The sequence below is a fragment of the Antennarius striatus genome, chromosome 20 (assembly GCF_040054535.1).
Source record: "Antennarius striatus isolate MH-2024 chromosome 20, ASM4005453v1, whole genome shotgun sequence".
Taxonomy (NCBI): Eukaryota; Metazoa; Chordata; class Actinopteri; order Lophiiformes; family Antennariidae; genus Antennarius; species Antennarius striatus.
This window is the reverse complement of record NC_090795.1, coordinates 4,117,699-4,139,348: the sequence shown is the minus strand read 5'-3', so window position 1 is coordinate 4,139,348 and position 21,650 is coordinate 4,117,699. Positions and strand designations below refer to the sequence as shown.

The 21,650-nt window shown below is 38.6% G+C and overlaps 6 protein-coding genes and 1 long non-coding RNA gene across 8 annotated transcripts; all 7 read left to right on the top strand.

Annotated features, from left to right (window-relative positions):
* The first annotated feature begins 689 nt into the window (after nt 1–689).
* LOC137614239 (retinoic acid receptor responder protein 2-like) lies at nt 690–1,976 on the top strand. 2 transcript variants are annotated; one of them, XM_068343929.1, is made up of 5 exons: nt 690–738; nt 1,039–1,282; nt 1,378–1,482; nt 1,568–1,669; nt 1,773–1,976. In XM_068343929.1, exons 2-5 carry the CDS (start codon nt 1,088–1,090, stop codon nt 1,860–1,862), a joined length of 492 nt encoding a protein of 163 aa, XP_068200030.1. In that variant the 5' UTR covers nt 690–738; nt 1,039–1,087; the 3' UTR covers nt 1,863–1,976. The 2 variants fall into 2 exon arrangements, with proteins under 2 accessions (XP_068200030.1, XP_068200031.1); XM_068343930.1 differs by lacking the exon at nt 690–738 and having other exon boundaries at nt 1,026–1,282.
* Nucleotides 1,977–6,001: 4,025 nt separating this feature from the next.
* On the top strand, nt 6,002–8,459 carry LOC137587879 (B-type lectin plumieribetin-like). Its single transcript, XM_068304554.1, has 4 exons — nt 6,002–6,091; nt 6,239–6,348; nt 7,959–8,052; nt 8,283–8,459. Exons 1-4 carry the CDS (start codon nt 6,002–6,004, stop codon nt 8,457–8,459), a joined length of 471 nt encoding a protein of 156 aa, XP_068160655.1.
* A 2,380-nt stretch (nt 8,460–10,839) lies between these two features.
* LOC137587711 (B-type lectin plumieribetin-like) lies at nt 10,840–11,627 on the top strand. Its single transcript, XM_068304301.1, has 3 exons — nt 10,840–10,874; nt 10,983–11,076; nt 11,218–11,627. The coding sequence occupies exons 2-3, from the start codon at nt 10,987–10,989 to the stop codon at nt 11,482–11,484; spliced, it is 357 nt and encodes a 118-aa protein (XP_068160402.1). The 5' UTR covers nt 10,840–10,874; nt 10,983–10,986; the 3' UTR covers nt 11,485–11,627.
* Nucleotides 11,628–13,051: 1,424 nt separating this feature from the next.
* LOC137587878 (B-type lectin plumieribetin-like) lies at nt 13,052–13,556 on the top strand. Its single transcript, XM_068304553.1, has 2 exons — nt 13,052–13,141; nt 13,290–13,556. Exons 1-2 carry the CDS (start codon nt 13,052–13,054, stop codon nt 13,554–13,556), a joined length of 357 nt encoding a protein of 118 aa, XP_068160654.1.
* A 1,916-nt stretch (nt 13,557–15,472) lies between these two features.
* Nucleotides 15,473–16,260, top strand: LOC137587710 (B-type lectin plumieribetin-like). Its single transcript, XM_068304300.1, has 3 exons — nt 15,473–15,530; nt 15,639–15,732; nt 15,874–16,260. The coding sequence occupies exons 2-3, from the start codon at nt 15,643–15,645 to the stop codon at nt 16,138–16,140; spliced, it is 357 nt and encodes a 118-aa protein (XP_068160401.1). The 5' UTR covers nt 15,473–15,530; nt 15,639–15,642; the 3' UTR covers nt 16,141–16,260.
* Nucleotides 16,261–17,540: 1,280 nt separating this feature from the next.
* LOC137587696 (B-type lectin plumieribetin-like) lies at nt 17,541–18,298 on the top strand. The gene is made up of 3 exons (XM_068304285.1): nt 17,541–17,583; nt 17,698–17,791; nt 17,942–18,298. Exons 2-3 carry the CDS (start codon nt 17,702–17,704, stop codon nt 18,206–18,208), a joined length of 357 nt encoding a protein of 118 aa, XP_068160386.1. The 5' UTR covers nt 17,541–17,583; nt 17,698–17,701; the 3' UTR covers nt 18,209–18,298.
* A 1,976-nt stretch (nt 18,299–20,274) lies between these two features.
* On the top strand, nt 20,275–20,803 carry LOC137587708 (uncharacterized). The gene is made up of 3 exons (XR_011033959.1): nt 20,275–20,333; nt 20,501–20,594; nt 20,757–20,803. It is a non-coding gene; the product is annotated as an uncharacterized lncRNA (long non-coding RNA).
* Nucleotides 20,804–21,650: the final 847 nt, after the last annotated feature.

Genomic DNA, 21,650 nt, shown 5'->3' with positions numbered 1-21,650 from the left:
AAGCTGTTTTGAGACTGTTTGTTACGGTGTTCCATCTGTCTATATTTTCTTCCGGCAGGAGATAAGGTGGACCAGAGTGGAGCACTGCAACCGGATGGGCAGAAGAAGTGGAGCCGATTCCCCTCTGGCACAAAGTGAAGTAAACCCTTCCATCTTTTAGAAATTATTTTCAATAGCATCTTGAAATACAGATTTGATAGTTGTGCACATTTATTGGTCAATTGATTACCCTCTCTGGAGTTTCTGTTTTGTGTCCTGTAAAATCTGTGCAAATAAATGTGATTAATGCAAATAAAGCTTACTTTATGTGCAACATACGTGTTGAATGATCTATTTTTTGCTCGTCAGGATTCGAAAGAATAATTTTGATAATATGATCTTTATTGGAACATTGTGAAAACCAATTCATTCGTACTAAAGATGAAAAAGTGGGGGGAAAAAATACACTTTGTTTAAGATGTAAAAGTTAAATCCACTTTTTCAACTCACTTTATGTTTGTAACTCTTAAACAAGCAGTGAAAAACAAACAGGTGTAACTCAGGAAACCCAGGGGATGACGTTTCTCTCAAAGTCCATCCTCCAATCAGGAGGCCCCATACAGGGTGAAGCCTCTGGTGGTTGTAGCTGTTTAGTTCCACTAGGGGGCGGAGTTGAGTCCATTCACTCGTTATATGGATGACCAGAACCCGTCTGTAAACACAGTTGGGTGTTGTTGGGTTCACATGCAGGTCTCTTTGGTAAACTATTGCTTTTTTTTTAACATGATTTATCTCTGGTATAGAGGCATTGAGATGTTTTTGTTCTGTTGAGGCTGGAAGCTCCATCCTCACTCTTCATATTCCTTTAAACTTTTTGTAAAACAAGGGCAAAGATATAAAAAAAAACACACTCGGACTTGTTGATATCTGTTATTTCTTTGATTTTACTTCCATCGTGTTGCATGTAGTTATTTTTTATACATATCTCATTTAAGGCTTGTGTTTCCGGCTGGTTTTTTGCCAGGATAAAAAGAGGGCTGGGTGTTGTTTTGTCCTCAGAGGTGGGTGGTCTGTCCCTTCACCTCAGTCCCACAGACATCAGAGGAAGATGGCTGCTTTACTGCTGCTGCTGCTCAGCCTTCACACGTTGATGTTTTCCTGTGACGGCCAGGAGAATAATTACGACAGACTCGCCGAATCCTACAAGAAAGGAGTGGATCTAGCCCTGGAGAAGCTCCACTCTCACGCCAGAATCCAGCACCATTTCCTCTTCTTCAAAAGTCTCTTGCAGTCAGACATCGAGGTAGAGTTCAGCCTGTCCTGTCCGCCTGACAGACTCCGTGTTGATCTGTTGTTGTGTTGTTGTTCATTGTTGGACGTTAAATGTGTGTCTTCCAGCCTGGGTTTGACGTGAAATACATCTACCACCACTTTTACCTCAAAGCCACCAACTGTCCGAAAGGAACGACCAACTCCACATCTTGTCAGTTCAGAAACGACAGAGTAAGTTGTGCCTCGTTGATGAGAGGGGGTTGTCGGTCTGTCCTGTCGTGTCTGAGTCCTGTTTGGTTTGTGTGTTTACATGCAGCCGCTGATAGACTGCGCTGTCTGTTACAAAACCTTTAAAGAGGCCATCGAACAGGAGCCCAAACCCTACATCCACTGCGTCCACAAGACCACCCTCACGCCGGTCAGTCCGCTGGCCGAGAACCCGTGACCCCCACTCTTTGTAGCCTCATGACAAAGTTTCTGTTGTTGCATCAATGAACACATCTTTTTTGTGTTACCGGCAGGAGATGACGACAACCAGACAGGAGTACTGCAACCGGCTGGGATACAGCAGCGGAAGCCCGACTCTTCTGGCATCAACAGGAAATAAGTGAACTTCTGGAGGAATAGTTCACATCTTACAGGCTTTGTTTTTCTTCTAAATTTTGACTAGTGAATTAATACTAAAGTATTAAACCTACCTTGTCTGTAGTTACCTCCACCAGGAAGGTTTGGTTTGATTGGTCTGGTTTGTTTATCTGTTTGTTTCTCTGGATTACACAAAAAAACGAATGGAATCTTTCACCGAAGGCGATCCCCATTGTATCCTAGAGGTGACTCAGTGTTAGGGTTAGGGTAAGGTGATGATCTGAATTTATAATTACAAAATAATTGTAATGTTTTTAGGAATTTATTTGAGTTGATGTGAGACAGGGAAACAGAAATTAGGTTAGCCCTCTTCCACCAACCGTTCCAAAGGTCACGGCCTTGTTCGTCTGTTAGACTCTTAATGTCAATAAACTGTCATTTAATTTTTTGAACAATATGCAAATAAAAATAGCTGGTTTTTCATCCTTATTTAACATTTAAATTAGGTCATAGCCTATTTTTTAAAAGACTCCAAAAACTTCCTAGGACAGCTGAAGTCCTTTGTGAACTATTTTCTCCGGTGGATGAACTTTGGTGTCTGAATGAAGAGCAGCGGGGCAGTTTGAGTAGAATAAACAACAGAGGCAGGGGTCATTGTAACCAAGCAACAAGTCAGTGACACACCCCCCCTCCCCCAATTAAGGATTGAAAGGTCAATCAAACGATGGGGGTGTACCTCCACCTCAGAAAATAGTCTGCTTTTCTGCGATGTGACGAAATGTTGAATCCTGGGTGTGTTTGCATGCATGTAGGTCAGAGAAACAGCCGTTTTGGAGTGAGCGTTTCATTACCCCCGCCATTCAACAAATACAAGGCAGCCAAATTCCTCTAAACGACCCATTTTCCTGGGAGCTGATGAAGCGGAGCCTGAACGGTTCATTCACCCTCTGGGCACGGCTGACCTTTCTATTTGTCCTGAGGTCAAAGGCTTTTCCCGGCACGTTGGCCTCATTTCCAGGACTGGGGGATTGCTCACAGCGTCTCGGAAATAGAGTGTAAGTCTGCTTTGTTCGTCTGGAATGTGTTTTGTTACAACAAGTCGTGATCCGCCTCCCTTGGGGTTCTTACAAGAACTTGGATATTAAAAGTAAACAGTTGACGCAGGCGGCCTGTTGATGTTCGGCGAGCTCTGGTCCTCTTGGTTCACACACAGTCACACACTGCCATAATAGGACTTGTTTTGGATGCGAGTATTGATCCCGCAGGGAGGGAAGGGTGAACTGCGTCTGAGCCGAGCATTTCCCCTTCACACGCTGAGGACGATGGCTGCTGGACTGCTGTTGCTGATTTGCGCTGCCGGAGCTTTGCTGCGCTCCGCCGAGGCCCAGAATCCTTACGACGAGCTGCCCGACGACTACAGGAAGGGAGTCGATCTGGCGTTGGAGCAACTCAACTCTCACGCCACCGTGCAGCACCATTTTCGCTTCTTGAAGAGTCTGGAGAAGTCAGGCATTGATGTAAGCCACTTCATGATTTCATCGTCAGTTCCTTTATTTGTTCTTGTTTGCTTCAAGTTTTCAGTTCTGCTTGTTTTCCAAAAAACTTTAAGAAAACGGGAATTATATCTGATAAAAACCAGAAGAGCCAAGTTCACACAGGGAAATAAACTGACTGAACTTCCTCAAGTTCTTGTTTTTTTTGTTTTTTTTATACTCTTGTGACACTCTAACTTTCACTGTTTATATCTACTAACCCAAATGAACTTTGCGTCCTTTCGACGCAAAGTTGATTTTACTCAGAGTTGTCAACATATATTTCCATGACATTCCCAACAGAATCGTTATCCTCAGAGGATGATCCCACATGATACTCTCAGCATCTATTATTTGTACTCTTTCATCTCCCACAATGACCTTCTGCTCTCTCGCAGTCCGGTTTCGGCGTGAGGTACCTCTACCACCACTTTTACCTGAAACCCACCAGGTGCGCCAAAGGAACGCCAGCGGCAGACACTCAGAGATGCATCTTCAGGAACGACAGAGTGAGTGGATGTCAGAAGACACACCCATTTCAAGCCAATATCAGCAGCGTCATCATGGGGGTTTTTTTTTTCTGTAATGAATGTCTTCACAGCCCATAATGGACTGCGCAGTTTGTTACAAAATAGCAGACGATCAGATCGAAACCAGCCCCAGGCCTTACGTTCACTGCATCCAGAAGCCAAGGATGACAGAGGTATTACAATCCACTATCCTGTTATTTCCCATCCGTGTTCTGATTGTGAAATCTTGTACCCGAGAACCTCGACACAAGTCTGACGATCCTTCATACGTATCTTCATCAGGTTTTAAGTCTGAGGATGATTGAAGATGTTTTAAATGTGTGACGTCTTTGTGTTTCAGGAGATGAGGACAACCAGGACAGACCACTGCAGTAAAATGAGCTACAACAGCGGAGCCCCCACACTGTTAGCGGTGTCGACTGGCTCACAACAGAGGAAATGAATGAAAATAGAGCAAAAATGCTTCATGTAACGTAGCCACAGAATGTGTAGTACCTTGTTGCATGCTTACAGAGTGACGTCACCTGGACTTTTCTGAATGGTTGTCAGTCTGGTGTCACTTATTTTGTAAAACTAGCCTGGACTCGCCCGCCCCAGCCCAGGATGTCAAAGCAGCTTTTTTGTCTGAACTGAAGCAAAGCACTTACTTTTTTTTTTAGATGCTTTTTGGGCGAATGTACTGACTTTTCTTATTTTCTGGTATAAAATTTAAATGATGTACAATAAAAGAAAGAAAAAAAATGTATATATCTTTGTTTGATGTGTTTAAAGCAGGATTAAGGTGGACAAGAATATTTTTTCCCACCAGAATATTGTGGTGAGTCACATGATGACACAAATTTCTCCATTAAATAAATCCCAGTGATTGTTCTGATTCATCTCTCAAGCCAAAAACCGAGCAGCCTCGTTACTGGATGTGACGCAAATAGATGTGACAAATAGATTTCAACTTATCAATGACAACAACCTGGAGGCGCCAACCAAAAAAGAAGTGACTCAGCATGATTTTGTCTCTTAATACATATGTTTGGTGAATTGCTAGCAAAAAATTGCCCATAGGAGTGAAACATGAGCATTTGTTTGTCTTTAATGTGGCCCCACAATGACCTGGTGTCCTGTCTGGGGTGTACCCTGCCTTTCACCTGCAGCCAGCTGAGATAGGCTCCAGCAGATCCATGTTTACTAAACATTACTAAAGCTGGAGTAGATAAATGTACGCTGAGAAGTGTCTTATAATGTGTTTCAGTAACTGACCTCAGCGACATGTTACTACTACGGTAAATCTGTACAGTTTTACTTTCATCACAATGGTTGAGTCTTTTGGCCAGTCACACAGAGATAAGACTCTTTGTAGTAATGAAACAGTTCCATTGATATTATTCTCTAGCTTTCACCCACTTAGAGTGTCATCTAAAGAACTGATACCATTATGTATTAACAAGTTGTGTTCATTGTCTTCCTTAATTTGATTTGGAACAAGCCTGGATTAAAAACTGATTTAGAGGAACAAAAGATGAAACGCTGACTGGCATGTTTATGTGTGACTAAAGTTGGTGAGGTGAAAATAGTCAAATATAATATTGTGCTGCAGAACGTTAAGGAGAAAATATAAAATTTTATTTTAATTTTCATAAGTGCACCTACATCTCACATTGGGACAGAAAACGTTTAAAAAGTTTAGGATTGATTGAAGTGCAAAATAACACTGGAAGAATTTAAATGATCGCTGAGTTTGTGAATTAACTGGGATAGACTCCAGCAACCCCCGTGACCCGCAATAAGCTGAACAAATGGTAGAAAAATGAATGAATGAATGAGTTTAGTGAATTAAGAACTACTGAAACATTAGCATTCTGATTATTTGACTCTTCCTCTTTGTCTCCTCCTCCTGTCTCCTCCCACCTTTCAGTATAAAAGTCACTTTAACTTCTTTCACTTCACTCCTCGTCCTCTGCCTGCAGTCTGACTGATGTTCAACAATCCAGCCTGTGAGTATTGGTAGTATCTGAATTTGCTTTCATAAAGATGGATGAATTCTCAATCAATTAGAAAATATTTAAGTTGCTTGATCTCTCACGCAAGTTTTCTTGTTGTTCCAGAATCATGAGCATAAACTACATGTCCAAGAATGATGAGCTCCGTAGGGGAGACTCTCTGATATCCAACAACAAAATGTTTGAAGCTATTTTCCAGGTAAGAGGACCAGATTGTTATCTGTAGGCCGACAGAAGTTCATCCATGTTCACATTTTTATATCTTGATAATGTTTTGTTATTAAAGAAACATCATTCACTCGTGGAAAATGTTTTAATTTATCCTAATTTGTGTGTCACGCTGCAGGATGATGGTAACTTTGTCATCTACACCAAAGGAGAGGCTCTCTGGGCTTCAGGTACTAATGCGTCAGAAGGGTTCCGCCTGTGTCTGCAGGGTGACTGCAACCTGGTCATGTATGACCATAATGATGGCGCCGTGTGGAGCACAAACTCCGAAACATTAGGGGCCAACATGTGTCGCCTGCAACTGACTAATAATGGGGCACTGGAGCTGCACAGGGAGGCCCGAAAAATCTGGAGCTCTGCTGACAGCACTGGAAAGAAATTCTGAAATGTTATCTAGCCATGAAAAGCTTGTTGAACCTGAACGCTCAGCAAATAAAGTCATTGAATGTAAACATGAATTGAACCTGTGTGATCTGCAAACAAATAAAAGAACATTTTCACAGCACATTGATGTGATCTTGAAGCTCATTTCCAAAACGCGTCACACACTCACCTAAACAACCATCTCAGCAGACAGTTCATCATCGCATTCAGCTGTCAAAATGTACTCAATCAGTGCTTCATTAGGCAACAAGATCACTCTTTACATGTGATCAATTATTGTAAAATGCCATGTAAGTAATGGAGCATTTTTTCAATTACATTGATGATTTATATGTTTTTACATCTTGATTTACAGTACTGGAAAAGCACAATTTTACTGCAAAATAAAACAAAATCTGATACATCAAATTACAGGGTTACAATTAAAAGACATTAAACTCCCCCAAAAAACAAGCACATCAATTATATTTTCTTCATTCATGCACCATTCTGAATGCGTGCATCTAAAAAATCCGATGCATGGTGTGTGTGTGTGTGTGTGTGTGTGTGTGTGTGTGTTCTCATCTTTTCATCTATAGTTCTTCCATTAATTGGGATTTTCTCTAAAACAGGCATGATTTCCTCAGAATTCTGGAACATTGCTGAGAAGTAAAGTATCTTAAAATTGTGCTTCTGTAAATGACCCCAGTGACATTTTAACCTCTTTTACTAAATCTGTGCTAACAGATGTACTTCCTTCACAATAGTTGAGTCACTGAAGAAGGAGACATGACCCTCTGTCTTCACCCTGGACATCTTCACTTTATGGTGAGCCTGTTGTGAAATATTAGGCCCATGACCCAGTTGTTAGAATCAGAGTGGCCTCTAGAGAACTGATCATATTTGTGATAACAAATTGTGTCCATCCTCTTCCTCATAGTTTGATTTGTCACAAATCTGACAAAAAACTGAGTTAGAGTAACAAAAGATTAAGTTTAAACTGAGGTGTTTTTGTGTAGAAACTAAAGTTGGTGAGATAAAAATAAAATGTAATATTTTGCTGTAGAACATTAATGGGGAACCGTAAAATATTATTGAAAATTTCATCCCTCATTTAAATCTGACATTTTGACACGAAACATTCCAACAGTTTAGGATTGTCTGAAATGAAAAATAAAATTGAAAGAATTTAAATTATGACTGAATTTAGTGAATTAAGAGCTGTGGTGAAACTGTGACTCCTGTGACTTTGACTCCTCCTCTTTGACTCCTTCCACATTTCAGGTGTATAAAAGTCACTTCAACTTTTTCACTTCACTCCTCTTCCTCTGCCTGCAGTCTGACTGAGGTTCAACATTCCAGTCTGTGAGTATCGGTAGTATCTGAATTTACTTTCATACAGATGGACCCATTCTTAATGTTAACAATTTAAACTGACTGATTTTTCAACAACACAAGTTTCCTTGTTGTTCCAGAATCATGAGCAGGAACTACATGTCCAAGAATGATGAGCTCCGTAGGGGAGACTCTCTGATATCCAACAACAAAATGTTTGAAGCTGTTTTCCAGGTGAGAGGACCTACAGAAGGCTAACAGAAGTCCATCCACGTTCACATTTTTATACATGGATGATTTTAGATTTCAAAGAAGTATCATTCACTTCTGGAACTTGCTGTTAATGCATCATAATTTATCTTTCTGACCTGCAGGATGATGGTAACTTTGTCGTCTATACCAATGGAAACGCTGTCTGGGCTACAGGCACTGATGGCTTAGATACGTTCCGTCTGTGTCTACAGGGAAACTGCAACCTGATTCTGTACAATGAACGTAATGTTGCACGGTGGAGCTCAGTCTCTGGCAAGTTAGAGGCCAACATGTGTCGCCTGCAGCTGACCGATGAAGGCAAACTGGAGCTGTACAGGGAGGCACAAAGAATCTGGAGCTCTGCTGAAAGCACTGGAAAGAAATTGTAAAATCATGTCATGAAAGCAAATATTGTGAAAGTAAAAGTCATCCTTAAATAAAAATATGAATTGAAACTTGGTCTGTGATTAAATAAAAACAAATTATCAAAATTTATAAATGTGTTAATGGTTCCTTTTTTTGCTGACTTTTTGACTGATACAGAAAGCTGAAAGTGTTGTGAAATGAACCAACTTCAGAAATAATGCAACAAAAGGTTTAAAAAAAGGTCATGTTTGAAGAAAAATACTGTACATTGTATTGTAATATGTAAAAATATTTCAATAAGGAGGGAACACTGATTTAAATAAGATAAAAAATAAATAAGAAAATAATTGTGGGCAAATATCTCACCTGACCAGCAGTAATATTTAAAAAACAATCAACCCACTAAACTCTGTACAACATTGACAGGAGCTCATCTAAATCATGTCTTGTTGGTCAATCTATAAAAACTTCATGTAAATACTGTGTATGTTTAAAAAGTGTACATGTTGACTTGTTTTATTACTATTGCACAACTTTTTAACAGTGATAATAATAATGTCATAATTGTGTCGAGTATTTTGATCAAACCATGGTAGTTTACAAAATTTCGTTATAGCAAATGGAAAACAAAAACAGTGACATAGAATGCTCCGTAAATAATGGGGCAATTTCTTTCATTAACTTTTATGACTTATATATTTTTACATCTTGATTTAAAGTGCTGGAAAACACAATTTTACTGCAAACCAAAAAAAGTCAGATTCATGAAATCCCAGTGTCAAAATAAAATGACAAGGAAACACAAAATATTGAAAAACAGCAATTATGTTAGTTTTACTGATGTAAAGATCTAAAACATCGAAAGCAAGCTAATTTGCAGGTTATTACTCAGGAGTGTGTGTGTGCGTGTGCGTGTGCGTGTGCGTGTGCGAGTGTGTGTGTGTGCCTGTGTGTGTGTTGTGTGTTCATATCTTTATCATCTATAGTTCTCCCACTGATTGTGTTTTTTTCCAAAACAGGCATGACTTCCTGAGAACTTTGTTACAGCTGTTGTAGATATACGTATATTATAGATACATAAATATAATGTGTGTGTGTGTGTGTGTGTGTGTGTGTGTGCGTGCGCGTACGTGCGTGCATGTGTGTGTGTGGTCTTTCTTCATCCACACATCCACCTGCCAATCTTTCTCTTGTTTAAAACAGGAGCGACTTCCAGAGAACTGACTCGTTTACTTTGTGCCAACAAAGTTTGTTCATTTTCATCCTCAGAGTTGCCCCACATTCGCATGAACATGACTCAAAAGCTGGTTTTATGTATCCATATATAATTTATAGAGACCATTTTGGCGGCTAAAGTATTGGAACTTAAGTAGTTTGTCAGATAAATGTAGTGAAGAGGATAACTGTACAAAGTAGCACATGAAGAAAAATGTCAGGTAAAAGTGTCTTAAAATTAAACTCGAGTAAAAGTGTTTTATATTTCGTCAGTGTTTTGTGTTTTAGTACTGACTTTTTCGCTCAGCTCTTCAAACCACACACAGTTAAAACATTTTAATTGAGTTCAGGTGACAATTTGATTTTTTTTTTCCATATAGAAAATGTAAACACCCGTAGAAACAGTTAATAATGAATATTTTTATTCCACATTGGTAAATCAAATGTTTATGTTTATGTCAAATTTGTTCTCAGAAAAAAGGAAAAAGATTTGTGTACAACACAATATTATTTTTATCAGTAATAATCTGTTTCACCTCTTTTTCTTTACAATCAATTTATTTTCAACACAATAGTTGAGTTATTGACAGAGGTTTGACCCTCTGTCTCCTCCCTGCACACCTCATTTCAAGTTGAGTCGGTCCTGATTTATTTCCATGGAAATCTTTCTCAAGGTTTCGCCCATCGCCCAGTTGTTTGAAGCCAAGTGACTTCCAGAGAACTGACCACATTTTTTTGATAACAAATTGTGTCCATTCTCTTCCTGAGTTTGATTTGGCACAAACCTGGTTTAAAAACTGATGTAGAGTAGCAAAAGACCAAAAGCTGACTGGTATGATTTGGTGTAGAAACTAAAACTGATAAGATGAAAATAGTGAAATATAATATTTTTCAGGAGAACATTGATGGGGAAATGACAAATTTATTTTTACATTTTATCATTGAATTTAAATCTGACTTTAGGACAGAAAAAAATCAGTTTAGGATTGTCTGAAATGAAAAATAAAATTGAAAGAATTTAAATGGTCATTGAGTCTATGAATTAAAAGCTATTAAAACTTTATTAAATGTGTTTGTTTTGTGTACAAAGGTGTGACACGCACCTCTGAGACTCCTCCTCCTGTCTCCTCCCACGTTTCAGGTGTATAAAAGTCATTGTAACTTCTTTCACTTCACTCCTCTTCCTCTGCCTGCAGTCTGACTGAGGTTCAACGTCCCAGCCTGTGAGTATTGGTAGTATCTGAATTTACTTTCATACAGATGGATCAATTCTCAACTAGAAACTATCCAAATTGATTGATTTATCAACACAAGTTTTCTTGTTGTTCCAGAATCATGAGCAGGAACTACATGTCCAAGAATGATGAGCTCCGCAAGGGAGACTCCCTGCAGTCCAACAATGGAAAATGGGTCGCTATTTTCCAGGTAAGAGGACCAGATTGTTATCTGTAGGCCGACAGAAGTCCATCATTATACCTGGATGATTTTAGATACGTATTAAAGAAACATCATTCACTTGTGAGAAAATGTTTGTATCGTATCCTAATTTGTCCTTCTGTGCTGCAGGATGATGGTAACTTTGTCATCTACACCAATGGAAAGGCTGCCTGGGCTTCAGGCACTAATGGGTCAGACGGGTTCCGCGTGGTTCTGCAGGGGGACTGCAACCTGGTCATGTATGACTGTAACGATGGCGCCGTGTGGAGCACAAACTCCTACACATTAGAGGCCAACATGTGTCACCTGCGGATCACCGATGGTGGCGCACTGGAGCTGTACAGGGAGGCGCAAAAAATCTGGAGCTCTGCTGAAAACACTGGAAAGAAATATTAAAACGTTATCATGCCATGAAAAGCTTGTTGAACCTGAATGCACAACGAGAAAAAGTCTTTCCATGTGACCATAAATCAAACCAACCTGCTTTGATTTGCAAACAAATAAAAGCGCATTTTCACAGGATATTAATGTCTTTTTTCTTTATTTGTTGGGCTTGGTGAAATCTTTTTAACAATCATTACCTAACTTGTGAGAGCTAATATTGAAAGCTATTATTTCCCTACTTGCTAACAAGCATCAGTCGATCCTGAAGCTCATTTTCACATCTCTTCACACACATCATCGACACCAAATTTATTAAATCATTGCTTCTTTCCAAAATAATATTGTGGCACGCAGCCTGTGTTCAACATGCTTCAATATGACTTCAGATTTTTTCTGAAATTTTATACTTCATTATTTTTGGGAGCATTTTTCTGTTGACTCCAATGTGAATATATCTGCTGTGCATATGCTCCACAGACTTTAGACAACTTGACCTGTTTTAGTTTTATGACACTTCTGGCGAACAATTAGAGTGCTTGTCATTATGCCCCATATTGTGTATTTGGATTGTCAAAAACATACAAACAGAAATAATTGAAATGTGTTTCACTTGGTGCAAACGTGTGTGTGTGTGTGTGTGTGTGTGTATGTGTGTGTGTGTGTGTGTGTGTGTGTGTGTGTGTGTGTGTGTGTGTGTGTGTGTGTGTGTGTGTGTGTTTCTTTCTTCATCTATACATCCTCCTGCTAATCATTCTCTTCTATAAAACAGGAGTGACTTCCAGAGAACTGAGTCGTTTTCTTTGTGGCAATAAAGTTTCTCGAGTTGGCATGAACATGTCTCAAAAAGTGGTTTTATGTAGCCAAATTAAAACACCATTAACACATTTTAATGAAACTATTTTTGTGGTTGTGTCAGAACTGAAGTTGTTTTTCAGACAGATGTAGCTAATTTCTGACAGTAAACTCAAACTGTTATGGATTGTTTTGGGGGTTTGACCCTGAAGGCTAAAATCATGTTTCAGTAAATGCCCTCAGCGACATTTCACGGCTTTTTCTAAATCTGTACAAACAGCTTTATTTTCATTACACAGATTGAGTGTTTGACCAGTTGTGGACAGAGATAAGACTCTGCAGTAATTATGAAACAGTTCCATGGAAATCCTTCTCAAGGTTTCGCCCATCGCCCACTTAGAGTGGCTTCTGGAGAACTGATCCCATCCCAAGTTGTGTCCATTGTCGTCCTCAGAGTTTAATTTGGCACAAGCCTGGTTTAAAAGCCACTTTCAGGTAGGTCAACAACACATCAAATTTTGGTTGATTCATTGTTTGCATCTAGAGGTGTGACATGACTCCTCCTCCTGTCTCCTCCCACGTTTCAGGTGTATAAAAGTCACTTTAATTTCTGTCACTTCACTCCTCTTCCTCTGCCTGCAGTCTGACTGAGGTTCAACATTCCAGCCTGTGAGTATTGGTAGTATTTGAATTTACTTTCATACAGATGGACCTATTCTTAAGCAATTTAAACAATTTAAATTGATTGATTTTTCAACAACACAAGTTTCCTTGTTGTTCCAGAATCATGAGCAGGAACTACATGTCCAAGAATGATGAGCTCCGTAGGGGAGACTCCCTGCTGTCCAACAACAAAATGTTTGAAGCTATTTTCCAGGTAAGAGGAGCAGATTGTTTACAGTAAGCCAACAGAAGTCCATCCACGTTCACATTATTATACCTGGAGGATTTTAGATATTAAAGAAGGATTTTATTCACTTCTGGAAGTTGTATTTAATGCATCCTAATTTATCTCTGTGCTGCAGGATGATGGCAACTTTGTCATCTACACCAATGGAAAGGCTCTCTGGGCTACAGGCACTGATGGCTCAGATGCGTTCCGCCTGTGTCTGCAGGGAAACTGCAGACTGATTCTGTACAATGAAAGTAATGTTGAACGGTGGAGCTCACCGTCTGCCAGGTTAGAGGCCAACATGTGTCGCCTGCAGCTGACCGATGAAGGCAAACTGGAGCTGTACAGGGAGGCACAAAAAATCTGGAGCTCTGCTGAAAGCACTGGAAAGAAATTCTAAAATCACGTCATGAAAGCAAATATTCTGAAAGTAAAAGTCATCCTTAAATAAAAACATGAATTGAAACTTGGGTCTGTGATTAAATAAAAGTACATTATCAAAATTTATAAATGTGTTTATGGTTCCTTTTTTGCTGATTTTTGAGGAGACTGATACAGAAAGCTGAAAATGGTGTGAAATGAACCAACTTCAGAAATTATGCCACAAAAGCTTAAAAAAAATAGATAAACAGTCATGTTTGAAGAAAAATACTGTACATTGTATTGTAATATGTAAAAATATTTCAATGAAGAGGGAACACTGATTTAAATAAGATAAAAAATAAATAAGAAAATAATTGTGGGCAAATATCTCACCTGACCAGCAGTAATATTTAAAAAACAATCAACCCACTAAACTCTGTACAACATTGACAGGAGCTCATCTAAATCATGTCTTGTTGGTCAATCTATAAAAAATTCATGTAAATACTGTGTATGTTTAAAAAGTATACATGTTGACTTGTTTTATTACTATTGCACAACTTTTTAACAGTGATAATAATAATGTCATAATTGTGTCGAGTATTTTGATCAAACCATGGTAGTTTACAAAATTGTGTTTTAGCAAATGGAAAACAAAAAATAAAAATCATGTAAATAATGTGCTCCCTAAATAATGTGCTCCGTAAAAGTGTTTTATATTTCGTCAGTGTTTTGATGGTAAACTCAAACTGTTTGGGGCTGTTTTGGGGGTTTGACCGCTGGTGTCCCACAAGGCTGCGTTCTCCACCCACTCTTTTAGTCCCTCTTCCCCCACGACGGCATTCCTCTGCATGTCTCCAATTCCATCATCACAACATTGACAGAAGTTCATCAAAATCATATCTTGTTGGTCAAGCTGTCTAAAAATTAAACAACAAGAAAAACTTTTTGAAACTGAATTACTTGTCAGTAAAAGTCACCTTTATAGATAACCATGAAGGACAGCAACCTGCTGCGTGATCGGGATTCAAGCAAAAGCATTTTCACAATGTATAAATCTATATTTTTGTGTTTTAGTACTGACTTTTTCGCTCAGCTCTTCAAACCACACACAGTGAAAAGATTTTAATTGAGTTCAGGTGACAATTTGATTATTTTTTTCCATATAGAAAATGTAAACACCCGTAGAAACAGTTAATAATGAATATTTTTATTCCACATTGGTAAATCAAATGTTTATGTTTATGTCTAATTTGTTCTCAGAGAAAAGGAAAAAGATTTGTGTACAACACAATATTATTTTTATCAGTAATAATCTGTTTCACCTCTTTTTCTTTACAATCAATTTATTTTCAACACAATAGTTGAGTTATTGACAGAGGTTTGACCCTCTGTCTCCTCCCTGCACACCTCATTTCAAGTTGAGTCGGTCGTGATTTATTTCCATGGAAATCTTTCTCAAGGTTTCGCCCATCGCCCAGTTGTTTGAAGCCAAGTGACTTCCAGAGAACTGGCCACATTTTTTTGATAACAAATTGTGTCCATTCTCTTCCTGAGTTTGATTTGCACAAACCTGGTTTAAAAACTGATGTAGAGTAGCAAAAGACCAAAAGCTGACTGGTATGATTTGGTGTAGAAACTACAACTGATAAGATGAAAATAGTGAAATATAATATTTTTCAGGAGAACATTGATGGGGAAATGTCAAATTTATTTTTACATTTTATCATTGAATTTAAATCTGACATTAGGACTGAAAACATTCAGTTTAGGATTGTCTGAAATGAAAAATAAAATTGAAAGAATTTAAATGATCATTGAGTCTATGAATTAAAAGCTATTAAATCTTTATTAAATGTGTTTGTTTTGTGTACAAAGGTGTGACACGCACCTCTGAGACTCCTCCTCCTGTCTCCTCCCACGTTTCAGGTGTATAAAAGTCATTGTAACTTCTTTCACTTCACTCCTCTTCCTCTGCCTGCAGTCTGACTGAGGTTCAACATCCCAGCCTGTGAGTATTGGTAGTATCTGAATTTAATTTCATACAGATGGATCAATTCTCAACTAGAAACTATCCAAATTGATTGATTGATCAACACAAGTTTTCTTGTTGTTCCAGAATCATGAGCAGGAACTACATGTCCAAGAATGATGAGCTCCGCAAGGGAGACTCCCTGCAGTCCAACAATGGAAAATGGGTCGCTATTTTCCAGGTAAGAGGACCAGATTGTTATCTGTAGGCCGACAGAAGTCCATCATTATACCTGGATGATTTTAGATACGTATTAAAGAAACATCATTCACTTGTGAGAAAATGTTTGTATCATATCCTAATTTGTCCTTCTGTGCTGCAGGATGATGGTAACTTTGTCATCTACACCAATGGAAAGGCTGCCTGGGCTTCAGGCACTAATGGGTCAGACGGGTTCCGCGTGGTTCTGCAGGGGGACTGCAACCTGGTCATGTATGACTGTAACGATGGCGCCGTGTGGAGCACAAACTCCTACACATTAGAGGCCAACATGTGTCACCTGCGGATCACCGATGGTGGCGCACTGGAGCTGTACAGGGAGGCGCAAAAAATCTGGAGCTCTGCTGAAAACACTGGAAAGAAATATTAAAATGTTATCATGCCATGAAAAGCTTGTTGAACCTGAATGCACAACGAGAAAAAGTCTTTCCATGTGATCATGAATCAAACCAACCTACTTTGATTTGCAAACAAATAAAAGCACATTTTCACAGGATATTAATGTCTTTTTTCTTTATTTGTTGGGCCTGGTGAAATCTTTTTAACAATCATTACCTAACTTGTGAGAGCTAATATTGAAAGCTATTATTTCCCTACTTGCTAACAAGCTTCAGTCGATCCTGAAGCTCATTTTCACATCTCTTCACACACATCATCGACACCAAATTTATTAAATCATTGCTTCTTTCCAAAATAATATTGTGGCACGCAGCCTGTGTTCAACATGCTTCAATATGACTTTAGATTTTTTCTGAAATTTTATACTTCATTATTTTTGGGAGCATTTTTCTGTTGACTCCAATGTGAATATATCTGCTGTGCATATGCTCCACAGACTTTAGACAACTTGACCTGTTTTAGTTTTATGACACTTCTGGCGGACAATCAGAGTGCTTGTCATTATGCCCCATATTGTGTATTTGGATTGTCAAAAACATACAAACAGAAATAATTGAAATGTGTTTCACTTGGTGCAAACGTGTGTGTGTGTGTGTGTGTGTGTGTGTGTGTGTGTGTGTGTGTGTGTGTGTGTGTGTGTGTGTGTGTGTGTGTGTGTGTGTGTGTGTGTGTGTGTGTGTTTCTTTCTTCATCTATACATCCTCCTGCTAATCATTCTCTTCTATAAAACAGGAGTGACTTCCAGAGAACTGAGTCGTTTTCTTTGTGGCAATAAAGTTTCTCGAGTTGGCATGAACATGTCTCAGAAAGTGGTTTTATGTAGCCAAATTAAAACACCATTAATACATTTTAATGAAACTATTTTTGTGGCTGTGTCAGAACTGAAGTTGTTTTTCAGCTAATTTCTGACAGTAAACTCAAACTGTCATGGATTGTTTTGGGGGTTTGACCCTGAAGGCTAAAATCATGTTTCAGTAAATGCCCTCAGCGACATTTCACGGCTTTTTCTAAATCTGTACAAACAGCTTTATTTTCATTACACAGATTGAGTGTTTGACCAGTTGTGGACAGAGATAAGACTCTGCAGTAATTCTGAAACAGTTCCATGGAAATCCTTCTCAAGGTTTCGCCCATCGCCCACTTAGAGTGGCTTCTGGAGAACTGATCCCATCCCAAGTTGTGTCCATTGTCGTCCTCAGAGTTTAATTTGGCACAAGCCTGGGTTAAAAGCCAGTTTCAGTTAGGTCAACAACACATCAAATTTTGGTTGATTCATTGTTTGCATCTAGAGGTGTGACATGACTCCTCCTCCTGTCTCCTCCCACGTTTCAGGTGTATAAAAGTCACTTTAATTTCTGTCACTTCACTCCTCTTCCTCTGCCTGCAGTCTGACTGAGGTTCAACATTCCAGCCTGTGAGTATTGGTAGTATCTGAATTTACTTTCATATAGATGGACCTATTCTTAAGCAATTTAAACAATTTAAATTGATTGATTTTTCAACAACACAAGTTTCCTTGTTGTTCCAGAATCATGAGCAGGAACTACATGTCCAAGAATGATGAGCTCCGCAAGGGAGACTCCCTGCTGTCCAACAACAAAATGTTTGAAGCTATTTTCCAGGTAAGAGGAGCAGATTGTTTACAGTAAGCCAACAGAAGTCCATCCACGTTCACATTATTATACCTGGAGGATTTTAGATATTAAAGAAAGATTTCATTCACTTCTAGAGGTTGTATCAATTGCATCCTAATTTGTCCTTCTGTGCTGCAGGATGATGGCAACTTTGTCATCTATACCCATGGAAAGGCTCTCTGGGCTACAGGTACTGATGGCTCAGATGCGTTCCGCCTGTGTCTGCAGGGAAACTGCAACCTGATTCTGTACAATGAACGTAATGATGCACGGTGGAGCTCATGGTCTGGCAAGTTAGAGGCCAACATGTGTCGCCTGCAGCTGACCGATGAAGGCAAACTGGAGCTGTACAGGGAGGCACAAAGAATCTGGAGCTCTGCTGAAAGCACTGGAAAGAAATTGTAAAATTTTGTTGTGAAAGCACATATTCTGCAAGTAAAAGTCACCTGAATCAAAACCTGGTCTGTGATGTGGAATCAAATAAAAGCACATTGTCAAAATTTATAAATGTGTTAAAAATTTCCTTTTTTGCTGAGTTTTGAGGAGATTGATAGAGAAAGCTGAAAGTGGTGTGAAATTAATCAACTTCAGTCATCATAACACAAAATATTACACAGTTAACTTTTTTGGATGAGACAAGAATCTGGTGTCTGTTTGAAGAAAAATAATGTAAAATATTGTGCATTTTGATATTTAAAAGTATTTCAATCAGGAGGTACACTTGAATTAAATTAAGGTAATTGCTCATTACAACAGAAGATCGTTGTGGACGAGAATCTCCCCTGAGCAGCAGTAATCAGAAATAGTCCTTGTGCCTTTTTCAAATCTGCGATCCTCTGGAGACTTCAGTTACAATAATGTAGATGTACAAAAAAAGCTGCTCATAAAATATCATGCATCGATTTCTCCTTGAAAAATGACTTCAACAACTTTGTACTTGCTCAAAACGTCCAAACATTAAATAATTTACAGGATTTTTACCCTTGGAAGGCTGCTTTAAACATTTGAATTTTTAATTATTTATTACAAGAATACAGAAACAATTATTTTAATAGTAAGGCTATGAGGCTTCAGTGGTGATCAGAGTCTTTAAAATGTCCAAGATTAACAAAAAAATTATTTTCATTTTATTAACTTTTTTTAAATGTAGATCATGCTATTTACAGCAAATAGGTGATGAGCTAAGAAATGAGGCGTCACCATGCTGTTCAACTGATGGCCAAAGTGTGTACAAGAGTAATCCTCCTGACTGAACTTTCATGAGAGCTTTACATCATTTCAGTACATCATTTTAATCAGTCATGGCCAAGTAAAGCTAAAATTGCCACAGAGGGCCTGAGAGATGAACTGAAAGTATGTTTGTGGAGGGGTTTCCCAAACCTGAACCACTTCCTTAACATCCTGCTAATCATACTGTGATTTAAAACCTGTATCACCTTCACAGATTTGAACAGGTTGATTTTTAATCTCTACTATTCATTGTCATAACGATAAAAGATTAGATGTTCCTTTATTAGTCCGACAGTGAAGAAATTTCGGGGCAGCATAAGCATGATCAGAGACGTCACACTGTATGCATTGTTAGATATTTGTAGTTTTACAATTATCAAATTTATCCTGGATTTACAGATTTACATTGGACTTTTGGTGTGTGTGTGTGTGTGTGTGTGTGTGTGTGTGTGTGTGTGTGTGTGTGTGTGTGTGTGTGTGTGTGTGTGTGCGTGCGTGCGTGTGTGTGCTATGGTCTTTCTTCATCCAGCTGGAACGGAGCTGGTTTTTTTAATCAACTTTTAAACCTCATGCTGGAGGTGGAGGTGCTTTCCCAAACCCAAACCACTTCCTGAACGTCCTTCTAATCTTACTGTTATTTACTATTTAATCATACTGTTACCTTCACAGATCTGACCAGGTTGTGTTTTAATCTCTACTATTCATTCTCATGCAGAGGCTTGGCGGAAATATGGGGAAATGTGGTTACGGATATCAATAATTTACCAAAGCTGCTCCACATGAAACCACTCTGACTATTACTATGGCCATGGGTGGTTGCCATTAGGTTGCATCTGCTTCTGACAAGTGTGTCCTGAAGCATAAAGAAAGTAGTTTATCATGAGTGTGAAAGGTTTATCAAAATGTAATTTCCAGGCTTGCACACAGAAACATGAAGCGCTCCTTTACTTTCCAATTTTATTTGCAAAAATCTTTTGAAAATGTGTGCCTTGTTTCTTACAGAGGGGTTTTTTCCTTCACACAAATGAGGCTTATGGGAAAAAATTGTTGATGCTGATGTTGAGTCAGTCGCACAATGTGCTTTCAGTGACCATGCCAATCTATGTCTTGCACAACCGGCTTTATTTTATTTTGGACTGACTTACTGGTAATGTAATTTGATCATTTGCATACAGTGGGATGACACTCCCCTCTCTGGCTCCGCCCATTTATCCAGGTGTATAAAATCCATGAATTTTAATCTTTCACTTCATATCTTTTCCTCTGCTTGCAGTCTGGCTGGGGTTCAACATTCAAGCCTGTAAGTATATGATACTGTTCTAGTGATGGATGGAAGTTTTTAACAGATAACATCTTACTGCGAGATACGCTTTCATTTAAAAAGATCAAATAAATCCCATTAATTACATGTAAATCACAGTCTTTTTAAAACTGTATTTAACAACACAGCTTTTATTTGTGTTCCAGAATCATGAGCAGGAACTATCTGTCCAAACATAATGAGCTCCGCAAGGGAGACTCCCTGAGGTCCAACAATGGAAAATTTAATGCTTTTTTTCAGGTAAAGGAATCAGATTGTTTTTGGTAGGTCAGAAGTCCAACCAAATCACAGAAATCCATCAAAATTCAAATGCTTTCACCTGGATGATTTAGATATTTAAAAAACAAAATTCAGTTCAAAGAATGTTTTGAATCCATCCTAATATGTCTTTCTTCCCCTCAGAATGATGGTAACTTTGTCATCTATACTGATGATGACAAGGCTGTCTGGGCTTCAGACACATGTGGATGCAATGGTTTCCGCTTGTGCTTGCAAGGTGACTGCAACCTGGTCATGTACGATGAAAATGACGGTGCGGTGTGGAGCACAAAAACTGACAGATTGGAAGCCAACATGTGTCGCCTGCAGCTGACCGATGACGGCAAACTGGAGCTGTACAGGGAGGCGCAAAAAATCTGGAGGTCTGATTACTGCTCTGGAAAAAAAATGTGAAAATTTATGGTGACATGACAAAAGTCATCTTTACAAGGAAACATGAATTGAACCCTGGTCTGTGGCATGGAATCAAATAAAATTAAATGTTTCACTTCTACTGATTTTTTTTTCTTTATTTGAAAGCATTTCTGACATGTTTTTATCAAATAATACATAATTTGTCAGAATTAATGCTGGTGTTCAAACAGTAGCAGGAGTCTGAGCGACAACGTAGACAAACAAATAACTCAACAGATCAATTAATTAAAACATAAGTAAAACTCAAGCTTCACTTGCAGCAGTGTTGTCACAAAATTCTCAACTTTAAATTATTTTCAGAATTTATCTCAGACTCCATCACAGAATTGAGTTGTAAATTTGGAAATTCAAATATCAAGTCACACTTTGGGTTAATATTTTAATGTTCTTATGGTTTTCATACCTTTTAAAAACAAGAGACTACAGTATTTAGATCAAGCATGTCCAAAGTCCATCATAGATTTTATTTGCCCCTTGCGCTTTGTATAAAAATTTAAGCATATAGTTCCATTTCTCAGCTGATGGAGGCAGTATCGTGTAAGTATGTCAACTAACATAAACCTTCAAAGAAGAAGAAGCCTGACTGGTGGACCAATCACAGCC